This window comes from Paroedura picta, chromosome 8 (assembly GCF_049243985.1).
Source record: "Paroedura picta isolate Pp20150507F chromosome 8, Ppicta_v3.0, whole genome shotgun sequence".
NCBI classification, from domain to species: domain Eukaryota; kingdom Metazoa; phylum Chordata; class Lepidosauria; order Squamata; family Gekkonidae; genus Paroedura; species Paroedura picta.
Window position 1 is genome coordinate 7,063,050 of NC_135376.1, and position 25,188 is coordinate 7,088,237.

The window sequence follows — 25,188 nt, forward strand, 5'->3', positions numbered from 1 at the left end:
AGGAGATGAAAGACAAGCCGGCGATCTTCAAAAGACCGGGAAGTTAGAGTGGAAAGGACCGCTGTAAATTCATCTGAGCCTCCATTTGGTTTTATGGCTATTTACCGCCAAGGCTTTGCTAGGGAGGAAAGGCGGGGGGAGAAGAACGGAGCGACGAGTGTCATTAAAGGAAGGCGAACGCCTCAAGGCTGGAAGGAAGCAGAAAGTTCCCCTTGTCAAGGTTTGGAAAAGGGCCAGTTCAGATATTACTGCTCACTTGCTTTCTATCTTTGGTGGTTTTGTGCATACAATCCAAACTGTACAGTCTGAACGAGATGAATGTGTGTTTGCAAACTGGCCGTCTGTGGGGCTCAGTCTAGGGGCGGCCAGGCTCTGATCCAGGGCTTGACATCCCAGCTGGGGGAGACGGGAAGAGGAAGGTGCTGGTCTGTGTACCCGGCAAAGGCAGCAAAACGCCTGGCTCCAAATATTTACACCAAGCCTCGCTGATTACAGGGGCTCTGTATTGCCAAGCAGTTATAAAGGGCCCAGGTGGCACACCCCTCTTGCAATCTCTCCCTGGAGAAGAGAGCCGGTTTGGTGTAGTGGTTAGGAGTGCGGACTTCTAATCTGGCATGCCGGGTTCGATTCTGCGCTCCCCCACATGCAGCCAGCTGGGTGACTTTGGGCTCGCCACGGCACTGATAAAACTGTTCTGACCGAGCAGTGATATCAGGGCTCTCTCAGCCTCACCCACCCCACAGGGTGTCTGTTGTGGGGAGAGGAAAGGGAAGGCGACTGTAAGCCACTTTGAGACTCCTTCGGGTAGGGAAAAATGGCATATAAGAACCAACTCTTCTTCTTCTTCATAGCTGAAGGTCCCAGGCTGAGGTTGCCAACTGCCAGGTGGGGCCTGGAGTTTTCCCCAGATTTGGCCTTAACCAGAGACAGGGCTTTCTTGACCTTGGCCCCGATCTGGTGGAACGCTCTGCCTCAAGAGATGAGGGCCCTGAGGGACCTTAGACAGTTCTGCGGAGTCTGTAAAGTAGAACTCTTACGCCAGGTCTCTGGTTGAGGCCTACAGTAACATCTAGCCGTGGCCACTAGGCTATAGTCCTCAGCGAGGGTTACGTTAAGTGGACTCCTCTTTTCCATATAAGAATGTATTAAAGGCAATGGCAGCTGTTTAATTATACAATGGTTTAATTTTACATTTTATTTTTGCCTATTTTTAGAACTTGCGTAGTGACACTATAATCTTTCTGAGAAAGGCGGAAGAAAAGTCAAAGCATTTTTTCAAAATCCCTAGGCAACAGAGAACCGGGGGGAAATCGCAGCTTGGTGGGGTCTGTGACGTCACATCCCCATAGATCTCTGTCCAGGCGCCATGGATTTCCCAACCTGGAGGGAAATTGTGCTTTTAATGCACTTCGGCAATGGCTTACAAGTGGCCTTTTCTGTTTCCCAAAGGAAATTCCATGTGCAAAATGTGCTGAAAATGCATTATTCTGTACGTGTGGAGGCAGCAGTGTCGGCATCACCTAATTCTGATCTTGGTGAAATCCTACAGCGTAGGTGTCTGTCACTTCCTGTTTTTCAAAGGAAGAAGGACGCGTCAGGTGAACAGTTCAGAAAAGGAAAAAAAGCAAGCTGATGCTGGAAAACTGTTCAGTAATATCTAATAACCAGACGAATCAGAGCCAAAATGAGCTCCGGAATAATACAATCCATTTTCAACAACATTGTCTTCATCAGTAGAATGGTGATTGAGTGGTGAAAATCGCCTACAAAACTGTTTTTGTAGGTGATTTTCACCCCTTGATCCCCATTCTATGGAACAGATTGAACCTTTGTGGTCTAATAACATTACTAGAAATCCATGCAGAAAACTATTGGTGCATTCAAAACTTTAAACAAAGTACCCAGAGTCACTGATGAAGACTTCCTGTTTTTAGCCAGAAGTCACATTGATATACACACACAACACCAGAAAGGGTTTATATTAGAAATAGAAATAAAAGGGCCACACATACAACCCCCCCACCCAGCCTAACTAAACGGAAATCAGGCAGGAGAGGGGAGAAAGTAATTTTGGGGAAGGCAATATTTACCAGTCTCACAGAAAGAGGTCCATGGATGCAGCAGCAAAATGACCAGCATTTCATGGGAAGATGAAAGGGAGGCCCACATGTAATGCAAGAACATCCGAATGCAAGAACACCTGAATTCAAGAACACACACACCCTGCTATGGAGCAGGATGCCTTATTTTATACGACAAAATATTAACTGGTACAGGCTGATGTAGCAGCTCTCCAAACAATACCCTGATGGGTTGTCTGGAGTTGGACGATTAGGATGGTTTTACATGAGGTAAATTGACCCTGTGGTCACTGGATGGGAAAAGCTACCAGGCTTGATAAATGGTATTAAGTATTGCCTAGTTAGGATAAATGGGTATAGGGAAGTGAGGGTGGAGGGTAATTCAAGGTGAGGTAATAGGTTCTTGGGGTGCCCATTGTCCTGAATTATGCATCTCCCTGGGGTGGGGAGGAGGTCATGAATGGGTCAGCTGCTCTTTCTCACACCCCTAAGCTACGTGTCCAGACTTGTCTCTGACTAACATCCATGTTAACCTCTTTTTAGGTCAGGCAAATATTTGAAATGATACTAAAGGAAGGGTGTTTATGGTCCCTCGATGAGAACAAAGGTCAGATGCTTAACACTTCAACCATGTCCCAAGTTGCTTTTAGCCACCCCAAGAAGGGAAGAAAGATGGATACCTGTCAGTTTTCCCTATTAGGAGTAAAAACAGCTTAGGACTGGCTTTTCTCCAAGAGAAAAGCAAGGGTGGCAGTGGTTACGGTTTCCCTCTTTCACCATGCTGTTCCCCTTTGTGATAAAGCAATCCAGGTGCGAGATTGCAGCAGGGAGAGAATTGCTTAAAATAAACTTAAGAGGAAATCTTACTGTGTAGTTGTGTCCCTATTCATCCTCACTTTTCCCTAGACCTTGTTTGAAAGTTTCCAAAGCTAAAATTGGAAACCAGCAGGGAGACTTACCAAGTAAAACAGAAATGCCCAGCCATGATGTCGGTATTACACAGGAAGTGACATCATCATGACTGAAATGTCGCTGTGACACTCTGATATTTGGGCAAAAATTCTTTGGTTAAACTGGCCACTACCATAAAGTTTTTGCTCAAATAAAAGATCATTGCCTGGACACTGCTGGCATGAGTGTGCCATTTCCTGTATGACTCTGGCTATGTGGTCTGGACCTTCCTTTTTCTGTTGGTAAGTCCTCTCACCAATCAACTCCTCAGCAGTTAGGGACAAGGCCTGCTAGCAGGGGACTCCCACCTCCACCACAGAGTCTGTGAATCCTACATAGTTCTGTGCTATAAATATGTTTTGCCCTGCTCAATTGTACCTTTTTCATGTTTGGCTACAAAGTGAACTAGGGCATAGGGCTGCCACAGAGAATGCAATCAGACTGTAATCAGGGAACATAATTAATCCCTGATTAACCTCATTCCCTTGGGACAGCCTTTCTCAAATTTTTAATGTTGAGAAACCCCTACAACATTCTTAAGGCTTCGAGAAACACCAGAAGTGGCATGATTGTGCAGAATATGGTTGGGAATCACAGCTGTGGACATGCCCACCCAGGGCCCCGCCTCTTCCCATCCCCTCCAGACCCATCATCAGCCACTGGGGGTGGCAGGCTGATATGGCATGACCATATATGTCCACGTGGTCATATCACCCCGTAAATGTTTAACAAATTTTTAAAATATATTAAAAATTAATTAACTCTCAGCCATTCAGGAAACCCTTCCGGGGCTGTCAAGCAACCCGAGGGTTTCACAAAACCCTGCCTTGGGATTTAGCCTCCAAGGTGTCTGCATAAAAGCCCATAAAACGCACAGCACAAGATCACATTTCTCCTGGCAATGTCTCTTTAGCTCTTTGTTTTCAGGCTAATTAAACACTTCCTGTTTCCTGGAGCTGGTTGGTTCTCTCCCAGCACTTGTGAATCAATTGTTAATTATCATTTTTTTTAAAAGAATTGGATTCTTGGGAGAGGCAGGAGCTTAAGCACTTTGTTTTGACTTTGTAGCCAGCCGGTGACACTCATCAGAATTTTTTTTAATGTTATTGCTTATTATCATGATGGCACAATTAAGAAAAACAGCAGCCACGCCACGTATTTCTGTAAATTACAAAGGGCGAAACAGTCCTTACACCCCCTCCCACCACTCCCCAAGGGAATAGCAGCTTATAATTTTAGAATGGTTTCATGAATGTAGAGACGGATCAGGGGGGACCACCAAAGAACAGGAAGTAGTTAATTATGCTGGAAAGAGGAGGGTGGCCCGAACATTTAAAGGGGCAGTTGCTGTGGGAAGCCCCAATTGTCCCTTGACTGTCCACATGAGACAACTCGACTTTGCGCTTACGAAACTGACCCAAGTCAGGCCTGAAAAGGGCAGGAAAACAATTCAGGAAAAACTGGAAACCGAGGGATGGACTACTTCATCCTCCATATAATCATCCATGATTTGCTTGCTGTGTTTTTTACCGTCTCAAACAATATGTTAACTGTGGAACCAAGCTTCCAGAAGCTGGGATGTTTGCTAGTATTCTATGGCTGGCAGTTTTTATGTGGGTAACAGCTGCTGGCTTCTGGGCACATTTCTAACTTGCAGCTCACTCACGTGTGGCAACTGAAGTCACTAATGGGCTCCCCTGCAGTATTGTATGTGTAAAATGCTCTGAAGTTGCCATAAGATGCATGGTGAGTCCAGCAAGGGGCTTCGAAGGCAAGGAAGAAGTGGAGGTTACCGCCTTATTCTGCAGAGTCTTCCTCAGTGGTCTCTCATCCAAGTACCGAACCTGCTTAGCTTCTGAGATCTTTCAAAATTGGGCTATCCCAATTTTCGTCCGCAGTATCATCCCCTGGGGTATTTTATTCCTAACTCACAACCGTTGTGTGTTAAGTATGTCTGCAGCCCTATGCCTCAGAGTGATATGCAAACGAAGCCTTGGAATTTCAACCAATCAGTTCCTCACTATTCACTCTGATACTGGATCAATGAATGGCTTCCGTTAAGAGCCAATCAGGTTCTTCGGCAGGCAACTCAAAGTGTATATGAGTTCGTGTTGCACCTGTGTTTCTTGTTCGGCGTTTGGTGTTGGATTGAATAAAAGAGCTGTTGGTTTTCAAAGAAATTCGCAGTCTGTGTTCACTGAACCCGCAGACCCTTCGTGTGGATCCGTCAGAGACTAACTTTAGGAACCCAGCAACTTAAGAAGGGTCATTGGCCTGGCTAGTAAAGCATCAGGGCCCTGACGGAACAGTTCCACAGAGCCTGCAAAAAGGATCTCTTCCACCAGGTATTTGGTTGAGGTCAACCTGTACCATCACTCCCCAAGGGCCCTCCCCCTGAGTCCCCTCCTATGGCACCCACTGCAGTTCCGCCCAACCCACTGAGATATCAGTAGGAGTTACTTTAATGTTTAAATTTTCTACGGTTCCACGTTGCTTGTTGTTTCACTTCATTCATCATTGTTAATCTAAGTTATCTGTATTGTTTCTGTTCTATGTGAACCACCTTGAGCCTTCGGGGAGGGCGGTATACAAATATAATCAATCAATCAATCAATCAATCAATCAATCTCTTCAGGCCAGCAGACAGTCCAAGTCATGTCAACAGGACAAGACTGTTTTTTTCCACCATTTAATTTTTTTTTTTAAGGTGTCAGCTGCAAATGAATAATGCAATTGTCTGTGGGAATCTGAGTTAAGTGAGATCTGTTTGAAAGGCAAGTGAGTTTTGAAGGATGTATCAAAGCCAGTGCTATTCTGCACTAGTACTGTGCTTCTTCTATGAATGAAGTTAAGGGGGCTAAGATCTGCGGATCACAATTTTACATGCAAACTTTTTACAGGGGTTTGGGGGGCTTTTTTTGACACGGCTCGACCTGGAGGCAGAGCCCCAGGCCTCTTCAGGGAGTGGAATAGAAGGGAGAGGCAAACCCCAGGTCCCTTCCGAATTCAACCAAACAAGTCTATGAATGTTTTCAAAGTCCCCTCACGACCGAACAGGAAATCTGGCTAACTTCAAGGCCCTGTAAATTCTTCAAAATCTGTTTCCATTTACAGACATGAAGCCTTCCCATGGAAGACATCCAACTCAAAAAGCACGAAGAGAGACGCAGGGATGTTCACCTAGATATATATGTTTTAACTCAACGTACAGAAGTAGCAAATGGAGATTTCTGCAGGCTCTTGGCCAAGAACCTGCCTAGATGAAGAACTAGAACTCCTTGCCCAAGTCTTTTTTTTTAACCTTTCAAAATTTTAGCGAGTGAGCGCTCAACCCAGCTAAAAGCAGCTACAAAATCCATTCTCCCTCTGCCCAACAAAATGGCTAAGCACAGTAAGGCAAGATGGCAGACTGAGACGAGTTCCATAAATCCCGATTGAGTGATGTACGGCTGGGGATACATCCCAAGCCATTGAACACCAATGAGCTAGGAAACGGAGGCAGACAACATGGGTGACTGCAAAACAGGGCGTTAAACGTGAGGTTCGTTTGCAAACCATTAAGGATCAAAAGGGTGGTGGGGATGGCCATCTCAACTGGCTTTTATCCTGTTTGTCACAGGTAACACTGCATTACAACATCCTGCCCTGGATCACAGCGTCTACTCAATTATTCCGTCCATAGATTGATAAAGTCAGAGTTCTGTATCGTCTCGGCTTCAAGAATCCCCAGCTGCGATTCAACGGACAGAAAACTTAGATATTAGTATTTCGGGGGGTCGCCCAATCTCTCTGCCTAACCACCGTGCCTCCCAGGCTGCGTATTTGATGCTATTATCTGCTTGCTGTGTGTAACTTTGCCGTATGAGAAACGACATATAAATAATGGATAGAGAATCTGGCCTAGAAGAACAAGAATGCTCAAGTATCACCAAACGTTGGGTGCCCTTTGGGTGTCCCTTTGAGTGCTAGTGTCATGGTCTCCTAGCACTGGGCTGTGGAACATCAATGGCCCCCTCCTAGCCACGTCATTAGATATTGGTAGGAGAGTCGGGTTAGGTTTCGCCACCTGTGGTTTTTTATTTATTGATGGATGTCCTGTTTTAATGGGGGTTTAATCTGGGTTTTATGATGGACTAGAGAGCCAGTTTGGTGTCGTGGTTAGGAGTGCGGGCTTCTAATCTGGCATGCCGGGTTCGATTCTGCACTCCCCCACATGCAGCCAGCTGGGTGACCTTGGGCTCACTAGGCACTGATAAAGCTGTTCTGACCAAGCAGTAATCTCAGGGCTCTCTCAGCCTCACCTCCCTCACAGGGTGTCTGTTGTGGGGAGAGGAAAGGGAAGGCGACTGTAAGCCGCTTTGAGCCTCCTTCAGGTAGGGGAAAGCGGCATATAAGAACCAACTCTTCTTCTTCTACTATTGTAACCCGCCATGAGTCGGCTTCAGGAGTGGCGGGGAATAAATATCATCATCATTATCATTATCATCATCATCATCTGGAATTGACCACCATGAGAAGTAGAAAATAACAGTCTTGAGCACAGGCAATATTTACGACTAGTAATCAAGCCCATTGCAGTTCTAAATGCAATGGGCGCTAGCAGTGAGTGTGGGTTTGGGGGGGGGGACTACCTGCAGTCTTTGCGAAGCCGCTCCGGCAGCCAGGAGAAGGCCGGCCGCCCCCCCCCCACCCGAGGCTCTCTGGAGCCTTCCCCTGGCCGCCCCCCCACCCCACCCCACCCCACCCGAGGCTCTCTGGAGCCTTCCCCTGGCCTGACGTGGCTTCAAGCCAGCGGCAAAGGAGCAACTGCGAGCCGCGCGCTGCTGGCGGCGGGAATCAGAGGGACCAATCGGCAGGCGCTTTGCGCCTGCCGATTGGTCCCTCTGATTGTCTGTCATGAGGAAGGGTCCAATCTGAACCCTTCCTCATCCCGGACACATCCCGCCCCAGAACCCCTTACTGTCTTATTTAGTCCGCGGCGCCCGCGGCACCACGGGCGGTTTACAGATAGTGTGACAAAGTAATGGAGGGTTGACCTTCCATGTACACTGCCAGTGAAACAGATTCGGGGGGTGAATGCCATTGGAAAGTCTTCTTTTTCCCCTCCCTTCGAGTGAGCAGAAACATCAGAAAAAGAGAACAGGCACAGAGAGGCGTCTGGGTTGACCCACACCAACACAGGAAGGTACTGAATTAGACCCTTGGCCCATTCAGGTCAGTACAGTTCTCCCAGGGCTCCAACAGAGGTCTTTCATGTCACTCACTCCCTGAGCCTTTGACCTGGAGATGCTGGGGATTGAACCTGGGTCCTTCTGGGTGCCAGGCGGATGTTCTTCCACTGAACCACGGCCCTGCCTCCTCCAACACCACCTGCAAGCTCGCAAATCATTAGAGACCTGGAAGCATGGTTTCTTTGATTGAATGAAACCAGCATACAGTGTTCATCTCCCCCCACCCTTTTGACATGCCCTATCCCCTTCCGTCACTTGAATAAGAGTTGGTTCTTATATGCCACTTTTCTCTACCCAAAGGAGTCTCAAAGCGGCTTACAATCCCCTCTCTTTTCCTCTCCCCACAACAGGCACCCTGTGAGGTGGGTGAGGCTGAGAGAGCCCTGAGATTACTGAAGAAGAAGAAGAAGAGTTGGTTCTTATATGCCACTTTTCTCTACCCAAAGGAGTCTCAAAGCGGCTTACAATCCCCTCTCTTTTCCTCTCCCCACAACAGGCACCCTGTGAGGTGGGTGAGGCTGAGAGAGCCCTGAGATTACTGAAGAAGAAGAAGAAGAGTTGGTTCTTATATGCCACTTTTCTCTACCCAAAGGAGTCTCAAAGCGTCTTACAATCCCCTCTCTTTTCCTCTCCCCACAACAGGCACCCTGTGAGGTGGGTGAGGCTGAGAGAGCCCTGAGATTACTAAAGAAGAACAGTTGGTTCTTATATGCCACTTTTCTCTACCCAAAGGAGTCCCAAAGTGGCTTACAATCCCCTCTCTTTTCCTCTCCCCACAACAGGCACCCTGTGAAGGAGGTGAGGCTGAGAGAACCCAGAACAGCTCTAACAGGACTACGACTGGCCCAAGGTCACCCAGCTGGCTGCGTGTGGGGGAGCGGGGAATCAAACCCGGCTTGCCACTCCTAACCACTACACCAAGCTTGGCTCCGCCTTTTGTCCACTTCCTTACTGTCAACAAGGTGGAACTCCCAAGATCAAAATGACAACGCTGTCTAGAAATGCAAATCCACGCTGCCCGAATGCCCATCGTGTACAGGCGGCACAGCCCTGGTTGGAATCGCTCCCTATGGAGCTCAGGTTCTTAGAAGCACCCTGTCAAAACGTGCTAACTCCGCAGGCTTGAACTTTGGCAGTCGCTGGTGCCATGCTTGTCTAATCCTTGTCGCTTGCTGTGTACCCTGCAGGCATCCTTACATCTCTCTCCCTGCCCACGCAGGCCTTTGAGATGGATTTACTTTGGACTCCAAGCTCGTGGGCCCCCAAAGGCTTGGCGAAGAGTCACAACAAGTTACCGACGGATCTGAAAACACCTCGATATTTGGAGACAAGCCCCTGTTGTTGACCTCTCTTTGGAGGAGGTTCAAGCAGGGGGCACTGCAGGAGTCCTGTGGCATGAATCACCTTGTTTTCAGTTTCTCCAAACAGCTACAGGCTCGCTTGGCTTAGGCGAGATGGACCTACCTCTGTTTCCTACGATAAGACATAGAATCGGCTTTGTTTCCGAGACTAAGCTCTGAGAGATGCCAGATGGGATGCTACAATCAGAAAATGGCAAACAGAGGACTGCAACGTGCACATAAAGATATATGAGGAGGTCGGGAAGGTTTCCGCACTTAATGGACTTTTAGAATTTATTTAAAGTTTGATTCCAGGGGCACCTTGAAGACCAACCAAGTTTAATTCCAGGCATAAGTTTTCATGTGCAGGCATGCTTCTTCAGACGTACAAGAAAACGTAAATCTAGAATTAAACTTTGCTGGCTTTAAAGGCACCAATGAGCTCAAACTTAATTGCATTAAAGGGCCAGCACCTCGTATTGTATTAAAGGGCTAGTATCTTATATTGCATTAAAGGGCCAGCACCTTGAACTGCTTGGAAAGAAACCGGCAGCTAATGTAGCCATTTTAAAACAGGTAAGGCGCATTCCTAGAGGCCGCCGCTGGCGGTCAGCAGGCCAATGTCTTTTAAACCAGTGGTCCCCAATCCCCGGTCCGGGGACCAGTACCAGTCCATAGATCAGTTGGTACCGGGCCGCGGCTCCTCCTTTTCCTCCTCCCCGGCTGCTGCCTTGGGGGCTGCCCTGCTACTCTGCCACTGGCTCAATTTTAGTGCTCTCCAGTGGTTGCCATGGCTGGGGCACCCCCTCAGCATGGCACTGCGCAGATGCTGCTGGCAGCGGCGGGAAGTCAGGGGCACCGGTGGGAAAGCAAGTGGAGCAGGGGCTCAGGCAGCGGTGGCGACCTCCCTTGGCAAAAGACTACCCCCCCTCCCTCGGACCTCAGTAAAATAGTCAAGCGTTGACCGGTCCCCGGTGATAAAAAGGTTGGGGACCACTGGTTTAAACTACCCCCAATCACCAGGTTGTCTTCATGAGTAACCCCACGAAGAGCACTGGAGAGAGGATGGATTGCGTGAGCACAAGGAGGACCCCTGCTCCCCTCCTCTGACGCTGAGGAACAGAGCAAGTAGACTGGGCATCAGAGGGGGCAGAGCCCAGGCACCTCTTCCCCAGCCAAAGTAACACTCCCTCTAATTCCTCCCCCCCCCCCCTTCCCACACACACACTGAGCAGAGCAAGCTCACCTCCTGAGCGGAACAGAACTGCCGGAATCTGAAAACTGGCCAGTGCAAGACTGCTGCTGGGTGCGACCTCTTGTGTGAATGCGTGGTTTTCTGGGAGCAAAGAGGGAGCACTCCTCCCCAAACAACTGTGGTGTAGTGGTTAAGAAGAAGAAGAGTTGGTTCTTATATGCCGCTTTTCCCTACCCGAAGGAGGCTCAAAGCGGCTTACAGTCGCCTTCCCTTTCCTCTCCCCACAACAGACACCCTGTGGGGTGGGTGAGGCTGAGAGAGCCCTGATATCACTGCTCGGTCAGAACAGTTTTATCAGTGCCGTGGGGAGCCCAAGGTCACCCAGCTGGCTGCATGTGGAGGAGTGCAGAATCGAACCCGGCATGCCAGATTAGAAGTCCGCACTCCTAACCACTACACCAAACTGGCTCTCGAACTAGTGCCTGGAAGACCCTGGTTTGAATGCCCACTCGTGCCACGGACACTCGCCAGGTGACCTTGGACCGGTCCTAGGCCCTCCGCTTAACCTACCCCGCAGGGTTGTTGTGAGGCTGAAACAGAGAAGAGGAGAATGGCGTAAGGCGGGGAACGGATGATGACAATAATCACGCCGACCTCTCCCCGAAGCTCTCTGGCTTGCATTAGGGCTGGTGGCATCCCGCTGTGAGGGCCGGCTTGCACGTCAAGCAGAACCGGGAGGGTGGGGAGCCCAGACAGGACGCCAAGGAAGCCGAGACTGTATCTTTCAAGGCTTCTCGAGGGAGGCGGGAATCGCGCCAGGCTTTGAAGTTCCCCTTTGCATTCCTGCTGCAGGCAGCTTTAAGCAGAGCCGGCTGGCCAGCACAGGCAAGCGCCGCGGTGTAGGTGCCAGATTGATATTAAACACATATATAAAAATAACAGGTTCGCCGGACGGAGGGCAGCTGTGGGGCAGGCAGCTTGCTGCTCCAGCCTCCCCCTCTGAGCCGTTCCCCGGATTGCTTCTCCTCCACTTCGGCCTTGGCCAGAGGCCTCTTTTGATTCCAAGAGAATTGGATTTCCACTTCGGGAGAGAACGGCCAGGTGCGGGAACCAGCGTCCCGTGACCGGAGGGGAGGAAGAAGGGGAAGGGGGCGAGAAGGATGACACAGAAACCGCTTCGGAAAGGGACCTCCAGCGGCCTTGCTGGACTTCCAACCACACTTTCCACATTCAATCACAAAAGAAAATTAGAGCTAGATGAGAGCTGGGCAAGCAGCCGGGGAGGCTGAGACGTGTCCAGGCGCTCAAGCGCAGAGGCAAGAAAACACAGGGTTTCTTTTATTTTGAATTTCAAAACTCAGAGGCCAGAAGGTCCACCTCGAAGGGAGGTCGGAGCGAGCGGGTATCATTTCCGCACAGGAACAAAAAAAAGATCAAGGGAGAGAAGGCACCTCAAGCTGAATCTGGGGCAAAGCACAGTTCGAGGCGCGGCTTTTGATCTTACGAAGCCAGCGACGGCTGCAGATCCCTTTGAAAAACAGCCACGTCTGTGGTACTCCCCCACAATATTCAAGACTGACACCGGCTGACAAGCATGCGCAGAGTGCCTTTCCTTTCATGTTAGAGCAGGAGAATCATAGAGTTGGAAGGGGCCATATAGGCCATAGAATCATAGAGTTGGAAGGGGCCATATAGGCCATAGAATCATAGAGTTGGAAGGGGCCATACAGGCCATAGAATCATAGAATCATAGAGTGGGAAGGGGCCATACAGGCCATCTAGTCCAACCCGCTGCTCAACGCAGGATCAGCCCTAAGCACCCTAAAGGAGTCCACAACCTGGTGGCCGTGAGCATCATGATGCCCGCTGACACCTTTTCCAGGGCCCGCCAAGTATTTTTAGGAAAACCAGGCGGTGTTCCCTCTATTCCTCTGCAGCCACTGATGGACCTCGCTCCCTGGGCTTACCCAGTCCCCTCCTGCAGCTGTCTATTCTTGCCGCTGCCTCCCCTTCCTGCAGCAGGGACTCCCGAATGTTAACAACTCCCCGAGTCTAACAACTTCCCAACCCACAAAATGTTTCTGAAAAGGACCCACCGCCTTAAAACAAAACAAAAAAAGGCAACAGGGCCGAACTGCACCGAATGAGTCAGAAAGTCGGAGGACCGATCACTGATAATTTTACAACTGATAATTTCCTGATAAATTATTAGGCACTGCAGTTTGCGATAAGCCTCACTTAACCTGCCATCTCGATGCGGATGCTTTGCTTCATTTGTCTCATATAACATAAATAAAACACATAAATAAAAGATGATCCAGCCACTCACAACAACATTTTAGGGGGTATTTTAATGCCCTACCCCTGGAACCAATACAGGAAGGGATTAATATGAAGCAAACCTGCACCAAGTCAGACCTCTAGAATCACAGAGGTGGACGGGACCCCCCAGCATCATCTAGTCCAGCCCTCTGCACAACGCAGGAACCTCACACACCTACCTGTCTACCCACAGGGACCCCAATTCCATGCTCAGATGATGCCTCCCCCCTCCAAGCAAACCAGAATCTCTGGTCAATCTGACCCAAGTGGCAACCAGTATTTCCCGGGCTGTGCAAGGAAGGGCCACAAGAGCCAAGCGTGGACACAAGCCCTCCTGCCCACCCACTCACAATCTGCGTAATCTACCTTAGCCACAGGAAGAGAGAGGCTTTCCCCAGGCCTATGGGGCAATCAAAGTTTTGATCCAAGATCTGCTGCTTGAAAACTTTTAACTGGAGATGCTGAGGATCAAAGCAGCGATCCTGCACACACTGATCCTGCACCCTACCACTGTGGTCACTCTCCACAAGGACCAGCTCCACTGATACTCCAAAACTACCTTTGCACACAGTGTTGGCGCCATGTAGAGTGGGAGAGATGCTCTTTTAGGCCTGCTCAAATTAGCCACAGCTCTATCCCTTGGTGAGCCTTCGGTGGTCATAAATATCACACATGAAACTGCCTTTTACTTGGTCCATCAAGGCCAGTATGGTGTACTCAGACAGGCAGAGGCTCTCCAGGGTCTCAGGAGATGGTGGGGATCGAACCGGGAATGTTGTGCATGCCAAGCAAATGCTCTGCCACCTAGTTGGGGCCCCCTCCCCAGACAGCTGCTTACCTTGGCACTGTGTGTCCTTTGCGGTCGGCTCATAACCCGCCGCGCACGTGCACGCTCCCACCGGTACCATCCATTCCCCGTCGCCATTGCAGTAGAGCTTTAGGGGTACGGATACTTCCACCGCATTGGGGATGCAGGTCCCTGGGGCAATCACAAGGGAGGTGGGTTCCGCCCCGGTCAGGGTCTCGGGGAAAACAGCAAAGCCAGCGATGGTGCTGGAGCACTTCTTGTAGAAGGCACGGACCGAGATGAGCGACATGCACGCCCCCAGGTCCTGGAAGGCCAGGTAGAAGCCATTCCTGGACAGGGGTCCGAAGCTGCGCACCTTGGTGTTCATCCGGCCGGATTCCAACTTAGAGAAGCTCTCGTCGGGGGCAATTGTATCCACTTTGATGTACGGGTTTTCCATCCAGAAAGGGCTGGAGGCGGAGGCTGAGTCCGTATCCGACTCGTAATAGAAGAGGTTGAAAGTCTCTTTGCAGGAGCCTGGGATGTTGGGGATGCTGTTGCAGTCTCGTACGGTGAACTTCAGCTCCACGTAAACGCGCTGGACGTCGTGGCGCTGGATGAACTGGGTGCGCAGCCAGTTGTTCTGGCTGCTCTCCCGCACGTTGCACACCTGGTAGGTCCGGATGGGGTTCATGGCCTCGTCGTAGCCACTGACCTCTTCCCACTGCACAAAAAGAAAACCGGGGTGTCAATTTCCCAGCAGCGCATTGGCACAGCATCTCTGAATAAGCACAGCGTGTCAATTCCCCAACAGCCATTAGCCAACAGGCACAGCATCTCTGAATAGGCACAGCATGTCAATTCCCCAACAGCCAATAGCCAACAGGCACAGCATCTCTGAATAGGCACAGTGTGTCAATTCGCCAACAGCCATTAGCCAACAGGCACAGAATCTCTGAATAAGCACAGCGTGTCAATTCCCCAACAGCCAATAGCCAACAGGCACAGCATCTCTGAATAGGCACAGTGTGTCAATTCCCCAACAGCCAACAGGCACAGCCTCTCTGGATTAGGCACAGCGTGTCAATTCCCCAACAGCCAACAGGCACAGCCTCTCTGAATTAGGCACAGTGTGTCAATTTCCCAGGAGCCAATAAGCACAGCCTCTTTGAACAGGCACAGTGTGTCAATTTCCCAGCAGCCAATAGGCACAGCCTCTTCTGATAATCATTCTTTATTTGAGAGAGTATGGCATTTAACCTAACAAGCATTAAAACTCTCCTTCTGAAGAACATATAGTGGGAGACACAAAAATAGTTGGGGTGAAGGACAGAGGGATGGTTGCCAGATCCTTTAGGATGGTTAGGGCTGATCCGGTGTTGAGCAGGGGGTTGGACTAGATGGCCTGTATGGGCCCTTCCAACTCTATGATTCTATTATCCTGGTTGGGGAACTCCTAGAGATTTGGGGATGGGACCCGGGGCCGACCAGAACCTCAGTGGGTTAACAATTTCCTAGCAACCCTTTTCTCCAGGGAACTGATATCTGTTGTCTACAGATGATCTCTAATTCCATGGTATCCCAGGTCCCACTTAGAGGCTGGCACCCCTAGTTCAAACAGCACTGGGATTCTTCCAAAGACAAGTGGCTCCTCGTCTGAAATCAAGGAGCCAAAGATGCAAGGTGCTCCCTAGACATAGGCGTGGGTCTATTCAGCTCTTCAAATCCTGCCACGAGGTAATCCAAATTTTGCACCAGATAAAGCTAAATTCTGAGACTGGGAAATCAGTTATGCACAGAGAACCGATTTGCATAATTCCTCTTCCTTTGCATAATTTATTCGGCAATTGGTTTTCCCTGTTTTGCACAATTCGTCTTGGGCTCGCTTTGCTTGCCACAGGGAAAGGGCAGAGTGTCAATGCTCTCTCTCCTCTATTAGAGTGGGAAGGGACCTCCTGGGTCATCTAGTCCAACCCCCTGCACGATGCAGGACACTCACATCCCTATCGCTCATCCAGTCTAACCTGCCACCCCCTTGAACCTTCACAGAATCAGCTTTTCTGTCAGATGGCTCTCCAACCTCTCTTTAAAAATTTCCAAAGATGGAGAACCCACCACCTCCCGAGGAAGCCTGTTCCACTGAGAAACCACGCTAACTGTCAGGAACTTCTTCCGGATGTTTAGACAGAATTTCTTTTGAAATAGTTTCATCCCATTTGTTCTGGTCTGTCCCTCTGGGGCAAGAGAGAACAATTCTGTTCCATCATCTACATGGCACCCTTTTAAATACTTGAAGATGGCTATCAGATACCCTCCCAATCGTCTCCTCTCCAGGCTAAACAAGCTCCCCCAACCTTTTCTCATACGGCTTGGTCTCCAAACCCCTCCCCATCTTTGTTGCCCTCCTCTGGACACGCTCCAGCTTGTCCACATCCCTCTTCAACTGGGGTGCCCCAAACTGAACACAGGACTCCAGGCAAGGCCCAACCAGAGCAGAGCTCCTCCTGCCACTGGTTCCAGAGATTACAGAATGCCCTGCCTGCCCCTCCTGAGCACTAGGTAGGGGTGCACTTTTGCTTCTAGGGAACTCAGCCATGCCTTTCAAAATAGAAGCCAAATAGTACAAATTTACATGCACGTTCTCAAGGATGATTTTTATTTCTTTAAGCAGTAAAATAATATCTTGGTTCGGGAAGAAAAAAGTGCTGCTGGTATTTCGACTCCCCCCCCCCCAAAAAAAGAAATTCTGTTCCACTCACTGATCCTCCCACTTTTTTTTGCCACAGCTTCAGGATTTGCAGAAATCTTACATTTCTAGGTGCATTCAAACGTACCTTTCACAATCTCTTTTTAAACATTATTTACTTAAAACATCTCTTCTCTGCCTTTCTACCATGTAGGAAGTCAAGCCTTCCTCTATGAGCGTTCGGGGAGGGCGGCACATAAATAAATAAATAAATAAATAAATAAATAAATAAATAAATAAATAAATAAATAAATAAATAAATAAATAAATAAATAAATAAATAAATAAATAAATAAGGTAGCTTGCAATGAAAAGAATAATAAACCAAGTGGGAACCTACAATATTCGTGGGGGGAAATTCCCTCCTCTGTTACTGATTCCCTCCTTACTGATTCCCTCCTTATGGCATGGGGGCTGGGATGGGACTCACAGGGAAGGGGTTCCCAACCCCTTGCCAGCATGTTCTGCAGCTGCTGGGCCCAGAATCGCAGGCAGCATGCTCCACCACCACAACTAGGCCTGGAATGCCCACAGGCAGCCTGGAGTGGCAGTTGGTGTGCTCTGCCATCATGGTTGGGTTGGAGCAGCTGCCAGCAGGGGTAAGTCCATCCTTTGCACTTGTGCAGAGAACAAAACTTTACTTGGTGGCGGGGCATTTACACACACCCCATGAATGTCTTTTAAAAATTCAGATTTTTCTTCTTGGAGCGCCCCCAAATTTGGAGGGAGATCTGTTTAACCTCTGCATGGCCCCAACCTACAGATTTAGTTGTCCACAGATGTCTAACTGTATATAGCTACAGTAAGAAAAAAATGAGTTCTTTTAACCTCACTCCACATCAGATTAAGAATCAAGCCAACCTGGACTTGTGGAAACATGCACCTCAAAGGATAATTTCTGCAAATGTTTGATATCATGCCGCTACTGTAATGTCCTCTGGGTCTGACAGGGCCTTTGGGGTGGTTCCAGCCAAGCTGGACAATAGAGAACAGATACTTGTAAGAAGGCAAAGAGTTATGTAAAGAGGAAGGGATTAGGGCTCTCACAGTCGCCCCACCCCCACAACCTTCACCCCAGTTAAAAAAAATAAAAACTTACCCCAGTCTCCGGATGAGCTGTCCATGCCAATTCAGACGTTACCCACTTCGTATCCATCAGCGTTTCTAGGAGAATTGAAAAAAGTACAGTTTTAAAACAAAGGTCATTTCTGCAGGTAATAAGCCGGAAAACCTACTGACTTGTTGGGGCCACAGACTTGGGACACAGAAGTTATTTATCTATAATTTATTTATAATTTGATTTATATACCACCATTCCCAGAAATTCTGGCGCAAGGCAGTTTACAACATATACAATAAAACAATAAAATCACAATTCATAAAAACAGCAACCCAATAGAACATCTCAATATTGCACAATACCAGGATGGCGGTAACAATGAATACACCCAGACCTCTAATGCTATGGGATTAGATACTGGAGCAGCTGAGGATGGACATGCTTCAGGTAGTTCAGGCTGGTCTAGTACCTGAGCATGGCAACTGGAGGAGGGGTCCGATTTCCCCAGTACATGTCATACTTGGCCTCAACCAAACGCCTGGCGGAAGAGCTCCATCTTGCAGGCCCTGCGGAACCCAGAGAGTTCCAACAGGGCCCGCAGCTCTTCAGGGAGCTCATTCCACCAGGCGGGGCCAGGACTGAAAAGGCCCTGGTCAAGGCCAAGCACGCTTCCTGGGGGTCTGGGACCATCAGCAAATTCATATAAGCAGAGTGATGCACCCTGCGGAGGGCATAAGGAGGTACGCGGTCCCATAGATAAATACGACACAAGCCACGTATAGTCTTAAAGGTCTCGACCTTGAATCCTGAACTTGAGAAGTTCAATCTCATCCCTGGAAACCACAGGGGAACTTAGGCAGGTTGTGAATGGGATTGTGTCCATGGTTGGCTCTTGTGGCGCTTCCTTGCATGCCCAGGGAAATGGTGATCGCCACTTTGGAGTCAGGAGGTGAATTTCTTCCGATCCAGACTGGCCAGAGATTCTGTTGTTGTTGTTGTTTTTTGGTGTTTTTGTTTTGGCGGGGGGGTGCATCATCTGGGCATGGAACTGGGGTCACTGTGGGTGGGCAGGTCATTGTGCATGTCCTGCATTCTGCAGGGGACTGAACCAAACGACCCTGGAGATCCCTTCCAATGCTATGATTCTATGAGAAAGAAATGGGGATTGCACAGGGGCACCTCAACAAGGGGTGCTAACTGAGGTCACCCGCCACTTCCTACTACCTCTTCCCGAAAGTGGGAATGCTCATGTTTACTTCCTGCTTCTTTCCTCCCCATGCCTACTAAGCCCCCCTGGTTCCTGAAAGCCATAAAGGGGGGTGGGGAGATCGACTCCAAACTGGGGGATGCTCAACCTCCAACTGGGGACCACTAACCCTATTTGGATCCCGAGGTGTAATCAAAAGTACAGAAATACAGGCTGAGATGGGTGAAGAGCAGCAGCAGAGGTGACTACATGACAACAAAGGCCTCAACTTTGGTCTGAAAGAACGTTAGGCCATTTTCCTTTCAATGGCAGCACCATTTCCAGCAGGGATAAACTCAATCCAGCCCCCCAACCCCCTTCCTCCCCCAAGCCGACACACACCTTGGCCGCTCCCCCTACCACTATTCTGTTCAGGGCAGAGACAGCAAAGCTGCCCTCCTCCTCTCCCGCCTCCCTCTATTTACCCCGGCTCAGGTTGAAAAGGCCCTTTTTCCCATGAGGAGGGTGGTGCAGAGGAAAGCAGGTTTATCCAGCCGGAGAAGAACAGGAGGCTGTTTCTTCCTCCTCTCCCTGCATTGCGAAGGGTTTTTAAATACATATATATATATATATTTATATACATAAAGAGAGGAGAAGAATTTGACCGTCTGGCCGACATTCCTGAAGCGGAGGATTAGCAGCCAAACCTCCCCGTCAGCATTCCGTGCCCCCCAAGTCCCAGCCCCGAGGGAGAGAGGGCCTGCTTTGGCGGATGAGAACAACAGCTTCTTTGGGGAAGCATCTGGGAGCGTAACCAGATCAGGTCAACCCCCCCCCCCCACACACACACACACACACACACAAGCTGTGCCGGGTCACTCAATGGCAGGCCGGAACAGGGGACCAAACACAGAATCAAACACCGGAGAGGGGCAAGAACACAGCTGGACTGCATCCACGGCAAAGCCTGGCTCGTGGCAAAACGGTTGCAGGGGTCGCAAAGGTTCACAGAGCTACTGGCTGCAGCACGGAAGAGCAGGCCACAGACAGGCCCTGATTCAGCAGGAAGCATGTTCTGTCCGGCCTTTTATTTCACAACATGGCCAATAAAAAGGTTGGTCCAGCTCTGGCTGCTGTATCTCCAAAAGGACCTTGCAGAGCTGGAAAAGAGTACCGGGGAGGGCAACCAAAAGGAGTAGAGGCCCTTCCCTATGAGGAGAGGTGGGAGCGTCTGCGACTTTTCAGATAGGAAATGAGACAATTATGCGGGTCCATGACAGAAGTGTATAAAATTGTGGATGAGCTGGAGAACGCTGACCAAGACACAGCTGGCTTACGGCAACTCCACAGGCAAGGGACTGAATTGAGGGAGTTCGTGAAAGCCTGGCTCCACATAGCAGCCCTGGGCTTCCTTGGTGGTTTCCGACCTATGTACTAATCAGGGCTGACCCTGCTTAGCTTCTGAGATCTGAGGAAATGGGGCTAGCGGGAGCCATCCAGGGCTTTCTACGCTTACTTTGTTTTTTTCCATCATGGATCCTGCTGAATTCAGATCGATTTGAACTCTGATCTTCCTCTACCCTCCCCCCAATTGAAAGAGAAAAGTGTTCTGCACTTGATTGAGGAAGCTGAGAGTGGGGAGGGGAACCAAGCGCAGCAGGAGCCTCTTTCTTTTTTTATAAGGGAAGGTAGGATTGGAGACAGCAGAGGAGGGGGGGGGAATCAAGAGGCAAATCTCTGCCGAGAGAAGCTAGGGCTTCTGGAGTACAGTCACTTTAAGGGAAGCCTTGCAACTGGGAACCAGGAAGTCTTTGAACTGACGCCCTGGCCAATCAGGGAAGACCGCTTTGAGGCATGGAAAGGAAGTTAATTCACAAAAAGCAGAGATCTGCACATTTACTGATGGTAATTTTTCAAATATCAAGGCTTATATCCACTTCTGGATATCGTGGGGAAACGATAGGGTCACTCCAGATCAATCATGCATACTCCAGAAGGAAAATTTAAAGTGCCCCAAATGAAAGTGGAAATCCAATTCAGTTAGATGGGAGAGATTTATTCGAGTTGGCAGTGGGTCAAAAGACCCATGCAGATTAAGCCCAAGTCAGAGCTGTGGAGATGAACTGTAGTTTAAAGAGGCCCAATTCTGTCACAGTGTTTAAAATAATTAAACAGGCTGTGTTTGTACCCAAATCCTGTTCAGCGTGAATTATTGAGATTTTTTTCCTCCCGCTTCCTAAAGATGGGAAATGAACAGGACTCATAATTCTTGATGAACAACTTATTGTATTATTGTGTATACACACACACAAACTAACTTTTCGCTATTCTCATCAAGGCCGTGGATGCAAGACGAATCCCTTGAATTTTGTCTTGGCTAACCCATGCTAGATTCGAGTCCAATAGCACATCAGGAAACCACTGAAATTTTGGGGAGCCATGTATCTGATGAAGGCAGCTTGGAAGTTCATACCTCGAAAATCTTATTGGCTTCTAAGAGACCCAGCTTGGTGTCGTGGTTAAGAGCGGTAGCCTCTAATCTGGAAAACCAGATTTGATTCCCCACTTCTTCTCCACATGCAGCTTGCTGGGTGACCTTGGGCCCGCCCCAGTTCTCTCAGAGGAAAGGAAGGTGGTATTCAGCCGTTCTGAGACTCCTTTGCACAGTGAAAAACAGGGTACAGAAACCAACTCTTCTCCTTCGATGTTATTGGTCTCAAATCTAGCTGTTCTACTGCAGATAAACATAACACTCCCACAAGGCTCAAGGGTTACAACAGATAAAATACTCAGTTAAAAAGTTACCCCTAAAAATATACAATCCACAGTTGCCTATCCAATAACCAAGATGTAATATAATGCTGCAACGTAAAAAACAGCTAACCCCCCGCCAAAAACCACATCCGAGGGTGGACATGGGAGAACAGATCTCAAGCCGCCAATAAAGTGATCCAAGAGGGGGGTTTAGATCTTCCGTAGCGCGCCGGCCTCAACCATAGCTAACTCTGAAACTTAAGCTAGAGTGTGTCTCCTTTACAACCCACTGCCCTATCAAAAGAGCTCCTCGCAAGGTGATTGTCACAACTGTTCTGCCACAACCCCTCTTCTTCTGGGAGGAGCTCTGGCTTAGGGGTAGAGCATCTGCTGGGCATGCAGAAGGTCCCAGGTTCAATCCCCAGGATCTCCAGTTAAAAGGATCAGGTAGAAGGTGATGGGAAAGACTTCTGCCTGAGACCCTGGAGAGCCAAGGAGAGGGGCTATGACTCAGTCGAAGAATATTTACTTGGTATGCAGAAGGTCCAAGGCTCAGTCCCTGACATCCTCCATTAAAGGGCCAGGTAGGAGTTGATGGGAAAGGCCTCAGACTGAGACCCTACAGAGACAAGGAGAGGGGCTATGGCTCAGTGGAAGAATATCTCCCCTTAAAGGACCAGGTAGGAGGTCATTTCAGCATCTAGGGCAGCCGTTCTCAACTTTTGTACCACTGTGAAAATCCTGAAACACCCTTCAAGCTTCAAGAAACCCCAGAAGCGATGCAATTGTGCAGGATACAGTTGGGAGGGAGAGCTGTGTCCACGCCCCCCCTGGGGCCCCTCCCCTCCCTCCCACCCCCCTCCAGGCCCATCACTGGCCATTTGGGGAGGGGCGGGTGGGTCAACATGACAATATATGGTCCTCTCAGCCAATAAATTAAACAACTCCCGCCCACTCACAACTCTTCCGGGGCCATCACAAAACCCTGGTTGAGCCAGCCTGCTCTAGGGAGAGTTCAGCCTTGGTCCGATCCTAAACCCAGGTCAAGGGTCAAGGCTGGGCAGCCAGATTGGTCAGAAACTGGTAGGAAGAATGATTCATGGGTACATGCAGGTCACGAGAGGGAGCCAACCGGTTTCCTGGGGTTGTGACTAACGCCTGCAGACCCTCCTCTGGACCACATCAGAAGAGAATGTCCTGGCATTCTGCCCTTGTGGTCCTGTGTTGCCAAAACGCATCGCCCAAAATAAATCAAGGCAAACCAAGGCTAAAGAAACCTAACAAGGGAAAGGCAAGGGTTGGGAGGAGGAGCCACCGAAATCGTGACTCACCACGGAGCAAACCAAGCCTTGAGATGGGGAGGGGGGGGGGTGTTTACCAACTGGCTCCACATCTGGTAGCATTCCCACTCTGCAGACAGCTGGGAGCAAGTTTTTAACCAGGGACCTCCGGCCTTACAACGAACCCTTGCCCTCTCTGCATAAACAGCCCAAAGAGCAAGGAGAAAGGAGGGAGGAGGATACGGCCAGGTGTACGGCAACACCTGATATATGGATAGCCCAATCTCGGTGACAAGGTGGCATTAATCTTCCTCTCCTGTTTTTTGTTTTTCCCCTTCTGAAGGGAAGGATTGCAGAAGAAGCTCAACAGCTGGTCTCACTCCAGAACAGTTACAGGTCTGAAGGCGGACAGACTTGCAAGGTGCAAGGTACAGGTTGTACCAAAAGAATTCCATCGCCGACACCCAGAAACCCAAAATGTCCGAGCCAAGGGCAGCTTCTTGGTCACACAGCCTTCTCCTGTGACATTTCACGCTCGTAGACAGTGCTGCTTAACATTTCGGAAGCATCGGGGAAGACGCAGCGAGACCACGCGTACGCAGGGAACTGACAGGACTGTCCTTCGGAAGGGACAAGCAGCGGGCGTCCCATGGCGTCACACGCCCGGACTGTCCCTGGGGATTCGGAAGGACAGGCAGCAGCCACACGCTCTTTGCGTGGCCGGGATTATTGCCTTTGTGTTCTCAAAGGCGCTCCCGGATGTACGAGAATCATCTCATTTTGCCCCAGTAAGATTATCCCAGAATATCTCCCCCCCCCCAACTTCAGCATGCTAAGAAATGACAAAATATTACATGAAGAATTTGTGGGATGCCACGCAGGCTACCACCCATTAAAAGCCGTCTGTTCAGTGATGGGACATTCTGGAGAGGGAAGGAGGGCGACCCATATGATTTTATTTATTTGTTCTGGCCTTAACCATAGGCCTGGCGGAAGAGTGTCATTTTACAGGCCCAGCAGAACTTAACTCGTTCCGTCAGGTGACAACTAATTCCACCACACTGGAGCCAACACCGAAAAGGCCCTGGCTCTGGGTGAGGTCAGCCATACTTTTTTCGGGCCAGGGACCTTCAATAGTATCCTAGAATCATAGCGCTGGAAGGGATCTCTAGGACCATCTAGTCCAGGGGTAGTCAACCTGTGGTCTTCCAGATGTTCGTGGACTACAATTCCCAGCAAACTACAATTCATGGAAATTGTAGTCCATGAACATCTGGAGGTCCACAGGTTGACTACCCCTGATCTAGAGGACCACAGGTTGACTACCCCTGAGATTCTGGTCCAACCCCCTGCAGAATGCAGGAAATTCACAACATGCATGGAAATTCACAGCAAATTCACAATATGCTGCCGTTTGAAGATTGTGACATAATAACAAGCACGATCGAACTTCAAACTGTCCCGGAAACAGAGCTGAGCCCACCCAGATATGGCTGAGCAGAATTCTGGAGTCCCTGGCCAAACGCAAATCCTCCAGGCATTTAAAGCCTTTCAAATACTGCCGAGAGATGACGGCGTGGATTGCCTTGGATCAATACATTTCCCCTACAATTAAGGCGAGAAGAAACCAGTTTGCCATCCTAGCTCTGCGAGTCACGATGCTCCCAGGACAAGACTCCAAAAGGAGGTCCCTCTTTCTCGATTCCAGGGGATAAGGAGGGAGCAGATGGTTGGAGAGGGAGAGAGCGAGACAGAACCCGATGAAAGCTCAAGGGCCCTGCTGCAGGAAGGAAGCCTCACAAGTCCTGCCAACAGCACTTAAGGACCACTCTGCACAAGACAGACGGGCGCAGGGCAGAACTATTCCTGGAAAGTACCTCTGCAGGGTGCATGGGCGGGGGCAAAGCAGGACTGAATGGTCAAACATTGTTTTTTAAATCCTGAAACACAGGAAACTAGGTGAAACACAGGGAAAGGTTGGCTTTCTCCACATTGTGCTAATTTCTGTGTGTGTGTGTGTGTGTGTGTGTGTGTGTGTGTGTGTGTGTGTGTTGGGGGGGTTAAGCATTCACACATGCCATCCAGACCTGCCTTCCGAAGAGCCCAGTAGCAAGGAACTGAGCCAACTTGGTAGGGTGGTCAAGAGTGGCGGTCGCTAATAAGAACTGGGTTGGATTCCCCGCTCCTCCACATGGAGGCCAGCTCCTTGATACGCACCCAGCTGGGTGACCTTGGGCAGTCCCAGTTCTCTCTGA

The 25,188-nt window shown here is 49.5% G+C and overlaps 1 protein-coding gene across 1 annotated transcript in view; it reads right to left on the reverse strand.

Annotated features, from left to right (window-relative positions):
• EPHB3 (EPH receptor B3) overlaps positions 1–25,188 on the reverse strand; it is a 106,433-nt gene that overhangs the window by 43,431 nt on the left and 37,814 nt on the right. Inside the window, exons 2-3 of the mRNA XM_077348255.1 lie at positions 17,753–17,817; positions 13,959–14,631 (exon numbers count right to left, since the gene is read on the reverse strand). Coding sequence (XP_077204370.1) covers positions 13,959–14,631; positions 17,753–17,817 — 738 coding nt within the window. The remainder of the gene's footprint in view (positions 1–13,958; positions 14,632–17,752; positions 17,818–25,188) is intronic.